We start from the raw sequence: 15,869 nt of genomic DNA, 5'->3' as shown, positions 1-15,869 counted from the left end.
CCGTGTATTCCGCGCGCGCGCATGATACTGTATTATTAGCAAGTTGCTGATCAACCCCTTATAAAACCCAAATACCGGTAATAGGTACTGTAGCTGTACCCAAAAAATTACAGAATGGAACTTACAAAATACTACATCTATGTGGTACACACCGTCTCATTTTGGAACTCACTACAGTGCCGACCCCCTGCTTATCGCGTACTCTTTCCTCGCCACCTCCGTAGTGATGGCCAAGGCTTCGCCGAGCGAGAAGCAGCAGGAGGAGCGGCTGATCCAGGAGCTGCGTGACTTTCAGCGCTCCAATCCGTCCAACAAGCGATGCTTCGACTGCAATGAGATGGTAGTCACTGATGCTAGAGCGAAACTTGACGACACGTGCTAATGCTGAAAATCATGTGTAGATGCCCCAGTACGTCTGCCTGGACTTCAACACGTTCGTCTGTACTGCTTGTAGCGGCATCCAGTGAGTCCACATGCCTCTGCAACTTAAATTCATTCGTGCCTTCCACTCATTTCTGCTGTCGGCAGCCGCGAGTTCGCGCACCGCGTCAAGTCCATTTCCATGTCCAAGTTCACCGAGAGCGAGGTAAAAAACATGATCAACCTCGGCGGCAACGAGGCAGCGCAGAAATATTGGCGAAGCAAGCACGACCCGAGTTTCCGTCCGAACGGAGGCACTGATGGCGAGCGCACACGGAACTTTATTCGTTTGACATACATCGATCGCAAGTATGGCGGGCGCTAGCTCTCGGCTGGATCTTAAAATTGAAGAGTGGACTGACATTTTGTGGCGCTTTAGGTGGGTGTTTGAGTCTCCGCGTCACTCCAAGGATGAAGAACGGGAACGAACGTCGTCGGTGAGTTTAATTCTGGATGTGTCAGGGTAGTGCTGCTCCTTACGTTACGAGCGTGTTCTCCTCGCAGAAAAGCAACAAGAAGAAGGAGAAAAAGGCTGATAGCGACGATGATTTCTTCTCTTCCAGCTCGAAATCAGCCAAAACAACAACGGACAGTGGATTTGCAGACTTTTCCAACTTTGAGGGCAGCAGTAGAACCGCCGCAGCAGCAGCGCATTCTTTCGGGGATTTCAGCGACTTCAATGCCCCAGCTCCTTCGAAGAAGAAGGATGGCGAACTTGCAGACTTTGGAGACTTCTCAGGATCCAGCAGTACAGCGCAGAAGGCAGCACCGAAGGCCGTGCCACGGCCGCCAGCTCCGAAGTTTGATTCGTTTAAGATTGCACCACCTCCCGGGACGCACTTCTCTGCTGCCAGTGTTAGTTCGCCACCCGCTTCGAATGATCTCATGGGTCTCAGTCCACCGAAGAAAGCGGACGACGACTTGTTCGGTTTCGACCGTCCAGCCCCGGCGTCCGGAACTCCGAGTCATCCGGCTCCAGCAGCTTCATCTCCATTTAATGCCTTCGATGCCCCGACACCGACCAGCCGAGCTGGTAGCCGTGCAAGCTCAGCAGCTTCTCTCGACCCTTTCAGTGACATGACAGCTGCAGCTCCTTCAGCGCCAGCCAAGCAGAACGCTTCGCCGTTTGACGCGTTTGGCTCTCCTAGCGCGGCGCACCCGTACGCTTTTGCCGTGCCATCGCCTGCATCTACCTCAGGCAGCAACGTATTCGACGCGTTTGGGGATTTCTCGGGCTCTACTAGCTCGTCTAGAACAAACTCAGCCAATCCTGTGCTGGATTCTTTTGCCAGTCAACCAGAGAAACCTGCAGCTGCGTCTGCCGCTAATCCATTTGCAGCGTTTGATGGTATGCAGTCGAGCAGTGTCGCTACACCCGTATCTAGCAGTGGAGCTCCTACACCCGGCTTCGGTTTTCCGAGTGGCACCAACGTAAACCAACAGCAAGCTGTGATAAACGATCCGTTTGGGTTTACAAGTGGGACCAACAACAATACCGCCGCATTTCCAGGAGCTCCGCAGCAGCCTGCTCACAGTGCGTCCAATCAAGGATTCGGTGGCTTTCCTGGGGGCTTTCCGCAACATCAACAGCCTCCGAACGCCTTTCATGGTCAAATGCAGCAGCAGCCAATGCAACCATTCCACCACGGACAACCGCCACAAAACCAGCAACAGCATTGGCCCGGCCAGCAGCAGGGATTCCCCGCACAACAGCAACCGTACCCTGGGCAATTTCATTCTCGTCCGGTAGGGGGTGCTCCCCCTGCGCCGATTCCAGTAAAGGTACGTCATATTGTGCTACGTGGATGATGAGTTCCTACCTAACTGTTTCTCATTTTGGTTTGTAGACCCCGGTATCAACAGCTTCGATTAACGACCCTTTTGCCTCGCTCAACCTCGGCAACCTCGGATTCGGTAGTTCTAACACCACTGCGACGCGCACAGGATCAGGAGGAGCGACCGGATCGGCACCGTTCGCACCGCCTAACAGGACTGGCTCAAGTAACTCGTTCGGAAATGCTCCTGCAGCCCCTACATCGGGATCGTTCTCTTACGCACAGTAAGTTATACTACTATTGCTTCAGCGATCCAACTTGTAGACATAGAAACTAACTCTTGAGTGTCTTTAGACCTCAAGTTCGAGCGACGTCGTCGTTCACGCAACCTCCGCAGAATACTTCCGGATTTGCTGATCCCAACGCGTGAGTGTCTGCCGTTGCTTCAACGTATGGGTATTGCTCGTCCTGTACTGACCATCTCATTGTTGCAACGCAGGTTTGGCGACTTCGCCAGCGCTCCAGCTCCCCCACAGACATCGGCTTCTCCAGCTAACCCGTTTGACTTGTTTTGAACGATCATATGCCACCCAGCGAACGTAGCTTAAGGTAGCGATGTAATGGAGGCACAATAGAGTTGAAGATACCGAAAAATGCCAAAAGAAGCATCACGACTTCGTGAGTCCTCCCTACTGAAGGTCAAACTCCACTGGCTGGTACTACGTAGTAATTGCCAAATATCATCATCACAAGGAAAGAAAAATTGGAGGATTTCGTGATAGTCGCAGACAAAAGGGAGCGTATCTTGCTGCACGCTCTATACAGTAGCTCATGCAGCAAGTAACTGCATCAACCTCTTCGCATTGCGCAACACAAAATCCGCCCGGACAGAAGAAAGCAGCAAAACTCGCTGCGATCAACCCAGTGACGGCAAAGGAGCACGATCGGTTCTATTCAGTACCGGTTACGAACTCTCTCCTAGCAGTGGTTCTTACCCCAGTAGCAAAGCTGAAAGCCAAGGAAGTTTAGTCCTCCTCGATCTCAATGTTGGTCTTCTCGGACACGTAGATACCGTCAAGGAACTTACGGATATCCTTGCGACGCACCAGACAGGCCTGCGTGATGTTGGCAGCGTCCTGCGACACCTTCTGGAGGTCAATGCCGCTCAGCTCAATCTGGTCCTTAACGTCGCCCGTACGCACGTACGAGACGCCCTCGGACAGAGCAACGCGACGCACGCGCTTCTCACCCAGGAAGTTACGGATCTCCACAACGTTGTTCTCGAACGTCACGTTGATGGGGAAGTGAGCGTACACGAAACGCATCTTGTACAGGTAGCCGACACGCACACCCGTGATCATGTTCTCGATCAGCGAGCAGACGGTGCGCACGCAGGCAAGCTGCTTACGGTTGCCGAACCACAGGTCCACGCGGAGCTGCTCCTTGTTGACACGACGCATGTCGAGCGTCAGGTGACGGAAGTCGCGGTTCAGCGTGCCACGCTTGCCGGACACGGTGACCTTGCGGCCGTCAAGGACGACCTTGACATCATCGGGGATGGTAACGAAGCGGGTGGCCAAAAGCTGACGGGGCATCTTGCTGGAGTCTTGGGGGGAATGCTAGTTCGCAAGTGGTTGGGTCGCTTTTGTAATGCGGCGTGCGACCTTGGCAATTGACTGGACGTAGGAAAGTGTCAATATTTTAGATTTGGCATTTGTAAGCCACGGAGTTTTAGCCAATGGAAGAAAGGAAATCTGTGCCACAATAATGACACACCAGTTACAGTTGCGACGAGCTATTTGACGCACGAAGGGTGGGGTGCTGGCAACATGTTCGAGCGCAGTCCGGAGGTGCAGGAGACGCTGGGTGAGAGCGACAGTCACTACTTTCTAACGCAGAAGAGGTGTAGAGGCTTACATTTTGTGAGGTGCTTGTACGAGCAGATAAGGCCAAGGGAGCCGTCAAGCACATGCTGGTGGGTGCCAGTATGGCCGGCGCCACTGGAGCCACCATTGGAGCGGTGCTGGCTGCTTTACGCAATGAGAGCATAAATTTCTACGCCGCATCCATGGGATCCAACTTTTTCTTGCTGTCTTCAACATATATTGGTGATAAAAAGATGCCGGCAGATGGATGAGTATCTTGTGCTAATGACCGCGTTTTACGCAGCGTTTGAGGAGGTAATTGCGGACAAGAGAGGTGACAAAAGAGATTGGATCACAGGTGCCGGAGCTGGTACAATTACTGGCGGATTCTACGCTGGTTTGGTCGGTGAGTCTTTGAGCTAGAATGATGTACTTTATTGCTCCATTGCGAGGCTTGGCGTGACTGGTCTGTTGCTGTGTGACTGGACACCGTTCAGGTGGTCGGCTTCGAGGTCTTCAGGGTGCTGCTGCTGGTGCAGCAGTAGGCGCTGCAGTAATTTTTGGCCGTGAAGAGTTCCACAGGTGGCGTCTGTCCAAGGGCGTGCAGCGCTATGAAGCCAAGTATGGTGAAGCTCCTGCCGTGTATCATCCAACGACAGCAGTGCTGGTGGAAAGTCAGGGCCCCCCACGCGAGTTGGTATTCCCGTCCTTGTTGCCGGCTAGTGCGAAGATTTCGGAAGAGGAAGTCGAGCGTCGTATAGTTGCTCGAATGGACGAACTTCGCAAGGAGACGCAAGAAGAGGCTGCCGCAGCCGCGAACGATGATAAGAATGGCCAAAAGCTCACGGAATCTGAGTGATGTTACTATCACTTTTAGACAAACAATATATCGAACCTTTTGCTTACTGTTAGTGTGCAAAATTGAGGCCCAGAGCTAAGGCTGATTTTGGAGGTCTCGTATCGAAGATACTTTTTCAAAACGCATTCATGAAGCCGCTATTGTGAATCTTTTTGGCCGTTAGGAATAAGTAGGGCCGCCGATTTTAGCATGGCCATAACAATAATGATCATACTGTAAATATCATAAATAAATGTATTGATGACTGCCCAGAGCATGTCATTATTTATTCTCGTCCATTATCAAATGCCATTATTTATTTAGGCTGAAATTGCTATCTCGTGTCTATCCCCGATACAGACTCACACTGTACTTTCTTCGAAGTATCTTGTCATTTCATTTGACGCCCGTATACCACACTGTTTACCACAGCAGTTATGACAGCGTGGGGATCGTCGGTAATTGTTGGCCAGTTCGTCAAGACGAACAGTGCATTCCTAACAAATGTAGCTGGCCATTCGTCACCAGATTTATAATTTTACTGAAGAGATAATGCAGCGAAAAAGTGCGATATCTATAAATGTGTTATCTTCACTTTATCTTTGCAGCAAATCTGGGTAGCGATAAGGTGAAGAAGACATGAATGAATATCATCACTTATCCGACCTTACTTAAGTGTTGTATGCGCCTAAAGTAGCCTATTACAGCATTTACATTAATTTGGACCAATCACAATAGCACAATTACCTAATTTTAACCGTTATATTTACTTAGGCTGGGATGCGAGAATCCGCAGGACTTCCAACCCGGTGTTATAGGCAAGAAGGAATGTTTTATGGTGTGACCAACATATATTATATAAGAACATCGACTGGAACAGCGGCGCAATGCCATCGCGTGAAGACACGATATGCCTAACTTTGCTGCTTTCGTCTGTACTACCTAGACCCTTACGAGCACCCCAGACAGTGCGTGCGAAGATCAAGTGGGATCGCGAGCTTAATCTGCTACTTGCCGAGATTCAGTTTCAAGCGTGTTATCGGATGTCTGCTATTGCGTTCAAGGGGCTAGAGCAAATTATTGCGCCAGAGCTATTAATTTCGCTGCATGCATCGGTGAGACGGGGGTTATTCGCCGCTGATAATTCCTTGCAATTGACGCTACGCTTTTTAGCAGGAGGTTTCGTGCATGATATTAGGCGACTTGCTGGTATAAGCACGAGAGTCACAGCAGCTGCAACCACAGTAGACTCTCGCCGGGATCTAGCTAGCTCTACAAGTACGTTTTCGTAGCCGACTTTGTTGTCGAGGTTAGAAGTCTTGGAGCGAACTTTCACGTGGTAGATTCTGCAAGCACTGCGCAGCTCTTTCGCTGTGAATCCCGTCAAGATAGAACTAATTTCCTCGTCGTTGTCCCCATGTAGCGGTTCTCCAATCCGCTTGACGATGGTGGTGACGGGTTCTGTCGTCGCCATGGCGGCGGTTGCGGAAAGGTGGCTCGTGTCGGCGGTGTGTGCTGCTGCTGTCAACTGCGGAATAGACGATTGGACTTGAGATGAGCAGGATTTAGGTATCCCAAAACCGTGCCACACAACGTCCCAGTGGGACGAGAAGTGGTGTCAACCTTACAGGTCATCCCAATATCATGCAAACTAGATCGCTGATTGGTCCATCCCTCTTTTGGGACGATATAAGACTGAGCCTAAAGGGGGGTGGGCCATCTATTCCTAAATTAAGTGATGAACGTATCACTTGTATATTTGCAAAACATCCGACAAGGATGGGACTAGAAGAGCTCAAGGCTGGAAACACAAAACGCGCAAAAGCAACCGCCATTGCGGCGTTCAAGGCTTTTGTTAAGACTGAGTCTGTAGATTTTGAATATGATAGGAGCTGTATTGAGAAAGACGATAGTGGGAAGTGCATTGTGTCTATCTAAGATATGTTTGGTTTTTATCTTGCCTTTAATGAAGGGCAAACAACTTGTCCGTAATACAGCCATGCAGTACTATAGGCAGACAAAAGGTGACTTTTAGAGCTCTTCCCTACACATCGACACATTGTCGAAGCAAAGTTGCTTAGTATGGGGAAGACGCTATACAACTTTTGTCCGAAAAGTGATGACAAGGTCGTAAGTAAGACGCCACCTTGCTCTTGAAACGATTTACGTAAGTTGATGCTTTATTTGCTTAAGAATGCATATACTTCAAGCGATTATCAAGACGCAGCGCTACTGTGTTTGTTGCGGTACTTGTTCGGACGCGCGTCCGACTTGTCGTTTGTGCAGAAGCAGAACATCACCATCGACACCGCCAGCATCCTCTTTGTGCGCTTCATCCGGCCCAAGACGTCCGAGGAGTAAGGTCTCTCGCCCGTTCCTGATCTCGACTTCGTGACTTGCCCGGTGTACGCCATCGCGCTGGCGCTCGTGACGCAGGGGTCTCCACGCGTTGATCTGCTTGACAACGTGGCAACGCTGCCTGTCCAATCTGCCGTTATCTTGTTTCCAGCCACGCCGCTTCTGGAGGTGCTTGACTACCCTGACGAGTATGCTGCACTTGGAGCTGCGGCTAGCGCCGCGTCGTCAAGTGCTGCTGCTGAAAAGACACCGACCATCTACTCGCACGTCAATCGAGTGCTTGACAGGACCGCTGCAATCGCTGGCGTTGAAGTGACTCTCTCTTCCCACTCGTTTCGCCGGGGCGGAGCACAGCACGGCAATGGGTGTGACGGCCTCACGCATCGCTGGATCTTCGACCGTGGCGCCTGGAACATGATCACAACGAGCAAGGGTTTTAACCCTTTAACTCCTAGTATTTTCTTGCGGGCCAACAGGACCTCTACGATATCCAATCGTTTCGCCTGATTTTAAATTTTGAAGGCAGCCCGAGCCAATCACAGCCCAGAGCTTAACGCGTCACACCCTCTACATTTTTCTTTCCTCGCATTTTCGAGTGTGGTACGTGCTACGAAGGGTCCGATGAAGCCCGTACCGGAAGACGTGTGCTGCTGGTGCGGCACAGCACCTTGTGGATGGCAGCTCTTCGAACAAGAACTCTGGCTAGCTGCAGGGAGATTACAACAGAAGCTGAGACGGTGCAAGCATCGCAACCGAGTTCTCTGGCGGACACTGAGTAGACTCTATCTCTACAAAATGCAAGGAAATTTCCGCGGACCGGTGCCTCATTGTGTGACCAAGAAGCTGGAGGAGTATTGGCCAGACTCGCCAAAGCAGGTACGAAAAGTGTGCATTGTGTTATGGTTCAGGAAGCTTTAGTCTCTCAACTGGCGTAATTGTTTTGTTGTTCTTCTTTCGTGTGAAGACCACAGAATCATCTATAGATACTTTACAAAGTGCCTCTAGTATTTCTCGGAGTTGAGGTGAGTGCTTTAAAACGTCGCGGTTGTGGAAAGCAGTAAAACACTCCACGTGAAAGCCTACCTTGCACTGTGTGCACCCGTATCGAGCCTTCTTTTTATGTTTCGCAGGCTACAGACCAGTTTTCCACTGCTGTGCTCAGTTGAGTTGGGAGCTATCATGTGCAGGGAGGTATCCATGCCGACAACCTCTTCAAGTGTCCGGTGGCTCGCTTTTCGCCTCCACCTCACGTCTTCGCTTGTTCTGCTTCTCATTACTAGTAAGAATTACGGCAATTCGACGCTTGAATTCCCGAGTCGATAATCCTTCTGCAGCTGATGGTCTAGTTGTCTTAATCAAAGCGTACGCATTCAATATAGCAATATCCATCATCCACGTGAACACGCTCATCGATAGGCGTTTTTCTCGCCGCCGAGTTGGGTTTGTACTGCGCAATTGATCAACCCGATCAACTGCACTCATGCACAGATTATACGCGGCAACAAGTGTAGGTGCCATGAAGTTTTGGCGGTGTAGCATTCGATCTTCTGTCCAGCGCTGAATTGGATACGTGCCATGACAGCAGAAGACTGCTTCAGGATAGGAAGCATTTAGGGTTGTGCTGCTTTCAAGTCGTTGCTGTAAAAAATGACAACCTTTCGATCCTTGAATATAATCTAGCCGGCTTTCTCCGCTCGAACGAGATTCACCACGTACGCCGTTCGCTTCTCCTTCGCTATGCGGCGCTGGGCTTTCAGGTGCGCTTTTTGCTTTTCTTCCCACCCCGGCTCAGGATCTACTGCGGCAACTAACTCCCAACCACCTCGTGCTCCTTTATTGACTCGTTGGACAGCAGCTGCAACGGCTGGCTTATTCGACTTATCGACCAAGTTGATCCGAACAGTTCCCAGCAAATGCGTTTCCCCGTCGGTGAACTTTTGCAAAGCGTGGGCAAATGTGTGACGAGTGTAGACATTATCGAAAACGATAAGTCGACGTCCTATTGGTGATCGCAACGCTTGACTTTGGTGCCCCGCCATCGCAACCCACATTGCTGTAGCTAAGTCAGCCTCGATCGATACATCTTCAGCATTTAGTGTATTCCGTAGCGGAGTACGCAGTGTTGGGAACAAGTTAGTATAGCGTTCGGCAGGAGTAGATGGCATGCGGTTACCCGACGAATTATCCCAAACCGAATGCACGTATAACGAACTCCAACCGACGACAGCATAAAACCGAACGCCGTATTTGTCGGCTTCGATGGCAAAAATGACTTTGCTCGAGTTCGTGCCTTTGTTCGCACGGTCATTTCGTCGAGACTACTAACTCCAACTGGCACTGCAAATTCAGCAAACCGCTTTTGAAAGTGATCCATCATATTGCGGCATCTCCATAGAGGATCTCGCTCTTTGTCGAATCCAGGTACTGTAGGGGGATGAAACGTAAGTGCGCCACGAGTTTGTTGAAATCGGTTTCTTGACATCGTCTCAATAAAAGCGGGCTGTCCAAGAAAGCGACGATCAGACCTAAATTCTGCTATTTCATTCATAGGGCAGATGCTCATCCCAATTTCAAGACCTAAGTAAGCGTTAAACGCACATTCACTGACCTTGAGGTGGCCATCTGCAAGTAGCACGCCAGACGTCCACTTCCGCACCCGATCTTTGAATGCAGCAGTGAAAAAGAGAGAGAGCACCCCATACACGCCCTTAGCGTCGTATACGTTAGTGACTTGATCTCCAATCGCCACATATAGGCAACTCTGTGCTCGAAGGGAGCTCATGTAACTTTCAGCTATGTCGGAAGCCGCAGCAGTGGTTGTCATCTCTCCAGTGGTCGCAGCCGCTGCTACAATTCCTTTAGGCAGAAGCAGCGCTGGTAGTTGCGTCGCTTGTTGCAACAAGATCCCCGTTCGTCGTGGCATTTTCGTCGCTGTCCTCTACTTCCCAGTCCCCAATCAATTCCTCGGTCTCAGAGGCCATGGTCTGTTAGAAGCTTGTCACGTTCGAATGTGAAGGGAGGGAGGGGGGAATCCTTTAACAGCTTTATATCACTGACTTGATTGCTTAACGTTCGGCTGGGATGTGCTGTCATAGGGGTCTGACGAGACCTCTACCACCGTCAGAGGATGTACCCGTTGAAATTTGGTAGTATTATTGACCAATCAACGATCTCAATTTGATGTCGTACAGGTCTCACCAGACCTTTACCATCCCTGGGAGCTAAAGGGTTAATTACGTCTTCAACACAAGTCGCGAAGATCACAAAGTTAGTAAGGCTCTCAGTGGGTACAGCACCAATGCTAAGGTACTTTTGAGGGACCTAAAGGCCTTCGATGCACAGACGCGGGTGAAAATCGAAGCAGTTCAGGCGTACCTGTTCACTACATTCTTCAAGCTGGACCAAGTCAAGTACAACGTGAGTCTACGTGTCCTTGATGTGTCAACGGCTTACCTTCTTCTCCACTATCCGCAGTTGAAGGAGGTCCATCCCGAGGGGCCAGCAGTGAAGCGCTGGGAGGCCAGTGTGCTGCTGGCAGGGTCGTCTCTGGTGGACCTGCTAGCTTGGTTGACTCATCTCGCTGGTGCTTCCTGCAATACGAAGCGGTCCGCTACTACACATGGCATGGAAACCGCACCACCCAAGCAGCTAAGCCAGATTTCAGACGATTCTAAGCCGCCTATAAACTTGACACAACACGCTCTCTTTTGAAATTTCAAATCGCGCTTTGGCATCCTTGCACATCCAAACACATTAATTACCGTTAAGTACCGTAACTGTCAAATAAAGTCTGTTGCCTTTTTTGTTTGATGTGCCAAATTATTGGCACAGGTCCGATAAGGTCGGAGGTCGGAAATTTAATAGTATGCAAGTTACGAAACGTTTCTTTTATTCAATTTATTGTATTCCTCACAATTATCTCATTACAGCATTTATGGCAGCTCCTTGGCCCTCATAAATAAACATGCCATAATCGGCGGCCCTGGTATTCCGAATAAGAGTGGTTGTTGTGCCCCCAATGGGGAATCCCCAATGCTGGGGTCTAAAAGCTGCAGCACATATCAATGTGCTGCAAGATGCACTGTAAATTTTGTCGAAGCCTGGAGACATGAGACAAGACGAGCTACGTGCCATACATTGGGATACGTATGTTCAAAGGGTTTTTTGCTGTTGAAGGTGCTCTGCATGTCCAACGGTCTCCCTTCTCGTGTATGACACGTACTGTCGAATGATAGGTGAGATAAGAGAAATAATCCATTCTTGTATTTGCTCAGTATTGGAAACTACTGCTTTGCTGTTACTTGTATTCTTTGGTGTCCTCGAGGCAACTACGCTGTAGCAGCGCTGCGGAAACTACAGAGCGAGCTTATCCTAGGTTATGAGCCCAAAGCTTGCTCGTAGGCATCAAGATGAGTAGCAATACAAGCGGTATGATGTCAACGAGTGGAGGCACGAGCACTGGAGCGGATACAAGCTCAACTATGGTAATTACAAGTGTGCTAAGCACGATGACACAGGCACAATCTGCGGTTACATCTGTGGGGCATCCTGTAGTGGCACAGGGAATGAAGTTAGGGCTGACTGGAGCGCATCTGGGGCAGCCTGGCTTGCAGCAACCGGTGGTTTCTGGGATACCGAGAGCTCGGCCTCTTGGCAGCAGCAAACCACCAAAATTTGATGACAGTTTAGAAGTGTACCAGATGAGACGAAAATTATATCTGGAGCAAAGTGGTAACTGGAGAGGCGATACGTCCTGAGTCCGATCCGGTGTTGCACCGCCATTTCGATGATCGAAATAGGCTGGTTATGGAGACCATCATCAGAGGCGTCAAGGGACCTGATGCGCAGAAAGTGTGCATATTTGGAACGGCGAAAGAGATGTGGGATACACTGATAGCAGAGAAGACCCAACGTGACTTCTCGTATACTGTGTACTTGAAACATACGTTGTGCACGCACGCATACACGCCAGTTCAGAAGATAGCGGGCTACATACAAGAGATGAATGCACTGCACCAGCGGTTGCAACACATGGGCCCCAGCTTCATGGTCGATGTATCAGCTATTGCTGATGGGCGTTTGTGCAGCTCATCGTGTGAGAATGTAACTCAATTTGACTTTGCATATCGGCAAGGAACCCCACCATCCTTGCAGCAAGTCAAGAATGCGCTGTTGGCTCGTGACCAGATAAGATGGCGGCGGACACTGCCGTGAACATTGGAGCAGCAACTGCGAGTGCTTCGGCGATGAATGCACATATGAAGCGGACGGAATCCAGGTCAGACCCGAAACCAAGGTCCTGGAGGTGAAACTCGCGGGGCTGTACACACAGCTGGAGCTGGTAAACGACATGCAGTTCGTTGCTATCACTGTAAAAAGATCGACCACTTGAGAAAGGACTGCTGGTAATACAAAGCAGAGCAAAGCGCAGGTAAAGAAAGGCAAGTCTAGTGACAAAGAAAATAAGAAGGACGGGGCTGCTGGTATTGTGTCGGAGTCTAGTAACGGACAGGCTAGTGGCGCTATGAGCAACATTCGGTTCATTGCAAAAGCTGACTGGTCTGGAAATACCAGTAGCAGTAGTAGCTCCGAGGGAGAGCCATTATTTATTGGAATGGCCGTGAAGGCCGGAAGGCGTGGGCCCAGCGGAGACTGGATGTTGGACTCGGGAACATCATGTCCTGTGTGCGTAGAGAAGGAGCCGTTCACCAACTTTAAGAAGCCAAAACATCGTTTCGGGTGTGGGACGGAGGAATCACACGCGATATTATGTGTGGCTCTGCGATGATTAAGGCGATGAACTCTCTGAATCAAAGTTGGTGATCGATAAAGTTGAGTATTCGTCTTTTGGTCCAGTAAATTTGCTGAGTCTTGGCCTAATGCTGATTAAAGGCTGGGAATTGTCAGCGGGCCCTCCGAAGATGCTACCGAAGAAGGCGAATCTAACACGTGATTGAAAACAATTGGAGTTTATCTATCATGGAGCGCACTTCTGGCTCAACACTGGCAACTTCGATGTCACTTGTCCAGTGGTGATGGCAGCTGTGAATGCGGATGCCAGTCCACTGATAAAGCTGCACGAGCGTCTAGCTCACCTGAACGAGGCCGCACTCAAGTTCATGGTGAAGAACAACGTCGTGCAAGGGATGAGCATTCCTGCCGAGCAGTTAAAGACAAAGTTGAATTGTCATAGCTGCATGAAGGCAAAGCAAAGCGCATGTTGTAATGGGCCCCTCCACTACACAAGTAGGTAGATTTCTTTACATAAGTAGGTGCATCAGCACACGACTAGCGTGTGCTGAAATGCTGTCATGCCATTGGCTGATATATGGGGAGCCAGACCCATTATTATCCAATTGGACTATGACGTGTATTTGAGTGGCCAGGGCTGTGGCCTTGGTCCGTAAATAAAGTCAGAGTTAATTTTTCCTTAAACCTAAGACTCAGTCGTTCTATTGCGAGCTTCCTCAACACTATAGTGTAAGCAAGTAACGGAGTAAATACCTGGCCCGTTACACCTGGTAGCACTTCGTAGTCCTTCCATCGACCAAGTTCGACATGAGCCAAGACCTCGACCACGCTGCTTTCCTTTATCTCACTCGGATCGAGTGGGAAGCTCTCCACCGCCTCGCGGCGGTGTCCGGAGAAGCCGTCGTCACGTCGCTGCTGCGCTCAGCGACACCCAACGAGCAGCGCGTTGCGGCACAAAAATTCATGGAACGTGAGCTCGCCGATGCAAATCGGCGAGTGTCAACTTCCTCGCGTATCTCCACGAATGACGTCGTGAAGCTAGAGACGTCCACCTACTCCGGTGCCGGAGAAGATCGACTTCCGCTGAGTCGCTGGTTTCGAGAGATCGACATCGCCATCGCCTCGAGGTTGATCGAGGCGCCTTCCGCTTGGTCCATTTCCTCCTCTCGCGGCTGTCTGGGAAAGCCAAGGAATGGGCTCTCGGCAAGTTGGTTGTCGATCCCAACGTCTTCCCCACTCTGGATACCCTCCAGAGTGACCTTTGGCTCGCGTTCGAGCCGCCGCAAGATGAATCCCGAATTCGGGCAGACTTCTTCGCCCTTCGGCAAGGCACGATGACTATGCGCGATTACGCCCAGAAGACACGACACCTCGCGTCGTGTATCGTGTCTAAGCCCATCGATATGGCCTCTCAGGTTCATGTGTTCGTGTTCGGTATGCGCGAATGCATGGCGCGCTACTGCCTTACCAGATCGGACACCTCTACACTCGAAGAGGCATTTGCCCTCGCCCTACGCGAGGACTATGTGGTCGCGGCGTCATACGCTCACGCGCTACCTGCTTCAGCTCGGGATTCTGCGCCCGAGCCCATGGACATCGACGCTATCGATGCGACGAGCAATCGCCAGCGTCATGTAGCGCGTCCGAGCAGTGCTCGGAACAGTCGTTCTCTCTCCTGCTTCCGCTGCCGGAAAGTCGGTCACCGCGCGGCGGAGTGCCGCGCGCCAGCTCCAGTGCTTGCGCATTTCAATGCCGAGCCCGTGAGTTTTGACCAGCCAAAAAACGGTCAGAGTCAGTACGTGCGGGGCGCCCTACTGGCTGGAATGGAGGTCCGAGTCCCCTGGTGGCAACCCAACCTCTTAGCCCTTCTGTGCTGCATGCACACTTTCATGCCACCACCACGCCGAGCGATTCAAGATTGATCATTGTCAGTCTTCAATCGCCGGTGCCCGGCGACCACTGCGAGCGCTCCTTGATTCAGGAGCGACCAACAACTTCTTCCGCGCGTCGTGCTTGTCGGTACTCCCGTCGGACATCACTGTCCGCAAAGGTAGAGGAGAGGTCGCTGTCAAGTTGGCCGATGGGAAATCAAGCCGCGTCGCGCGGCGCGAGATTACACTTCCATACACGTATGACGGTTTCCGAAGCAACGACGACTTCCTCGTCATTGAGATGAATTACGCGTTTGACTGCATCCTGGGTATGCCGTGGTTGACGCGCTATCAACCAGAGATTGACTGGTTGGCCCGGTCGGTCAAGCGTCGCAGTGATTATGATGTGAGCGAGGTGTTCACGCACCTCCTGGTCGCCCAGAAGGATTGGCCTCACGTTGTGCACAGAGTGAGCGATGGCCCTCTCTGCCCGGCTTGCGCAGTGCTGTTAACGGACGAATCCCCGCGGCGACGCGGGGATGAAGACCAACTGGCGGTCGAGCAGGGGCTCCCGTCAATTGAGCCGGTGGTCGAGCAGGGGCTTCCGCTAGAAGGGGGGGGTGACATCTCGTCCAGCGAGAGCGACTCATCATCCTCGAGTTCGCACTCGAGGCGGCGTCGGCTGAAACCTCGCCGAGAGCCCGTACCAAGTGACAGCTCACCGACGGAGTCGGTCTGCGTGCTTGAGTCTGTGGAAGGTACCTCCGGTCGCCGACGAACACTCGAGCTTGCAAACCACCTCGAGAGGCGGGGTCGATCACTCGACTTCCATGTCTCTCCTGGAAGAACTTCCTCCGCGGCCTCAAGGACGGTGAAATCGAACAGGTCTGCCTGATCACCGACGCCGATTCGGCGTCGCTTGAAGTGAATGCAGTCCGTGACGACGACGCTCCCTTGCGCCCAAAGAGCGCTGAGCCGAAGTCGGCCCGCG

General features: G+C 51.2%; 3 protein-coding genes across 3 annotated transcripts; 2 read left to right on the top strand and 1 right to left on the bottom strand.

The window, feature by feature from the left end:
- Positions 1-226: 226 nt before the first annotated feature.
- Positions 227-2,770, top strand: PITG_03179 (uncharacterized protein; the record flags this gene model as incomplete). The annotated part of the gene is made up of 8 exons (XM_002906219.1): positions 227-340; positions 402-433; positions 529-729; positions 800-857; positions 925-2,202; positions 2,268-2,479; positions 2,550-2,621; positions 2,695-2,770. 8 exons carry the CDS (start codon positions 227-229, stop codon positions 2,768-2,770), a joined length of 2,043 nt encoding a protein of 680 aa, XP_002906265.1.
- A 354-nt stretch (positions 2,771-3,124) lies between these two features.
- Positions 3,125-3,878, bottom strand: PITG_03178 (60S ribosomal protein L9; the record flags this gene model as incomplete). The annotated part of the gene is made up of 1 exon (XM_002906218.1): positions 3,125-3,878. The coding sequence occupies one exon, from the start codon at positions 3,788-3,790 to the stop codon at positions 3,221-3,223; it is 570 nt and encodes a 189-aa protein (XP_002906264.1).
- A 146-nt stretch (positions 3,879-4,024) lies between these two features.
- On the top strand, positions 4,025-4,919 carry PITG_03177 (uncharacterized protein; the record flags this gene model as incomplete). The annotated part of the gene is made up of 4 exons (XM_002906217.1): positions 4,025-4,061; positions 4,139-4,303; positions 4,365-4,466; positions 4,558-4,919. The coding sequence occupies 4 exons, from the start codon at positions 4,025-4,027 to the stop codon at positions 4,917-4,919; spliced, it is 666 nt and encodes a 221-aa protein (XP_002906263.1).
- Positions 4,920-15,869: the final 10,950 nt, after the last annotated feature.

Source organism: Phytophthora infestans, genomic scaffold, assembly GCF_000142945.1.
Source record: "Phytophthora infestans T30-4 supercont1.4 genomic scaffold, whole genome shotgun sequence".
Classification (NCBI taxonomy): Eukaryota; Oomycota; class Peronosporomycetes; order Peronosporales; family Peronosporaceae; genus Phytophthora; species Phytophthora infestans.
The sequence above is the reverse complement of the archived record's forward strand: the minus strand, read 5'-3'. Positions and strand labels throughout refer to the sequence as shown.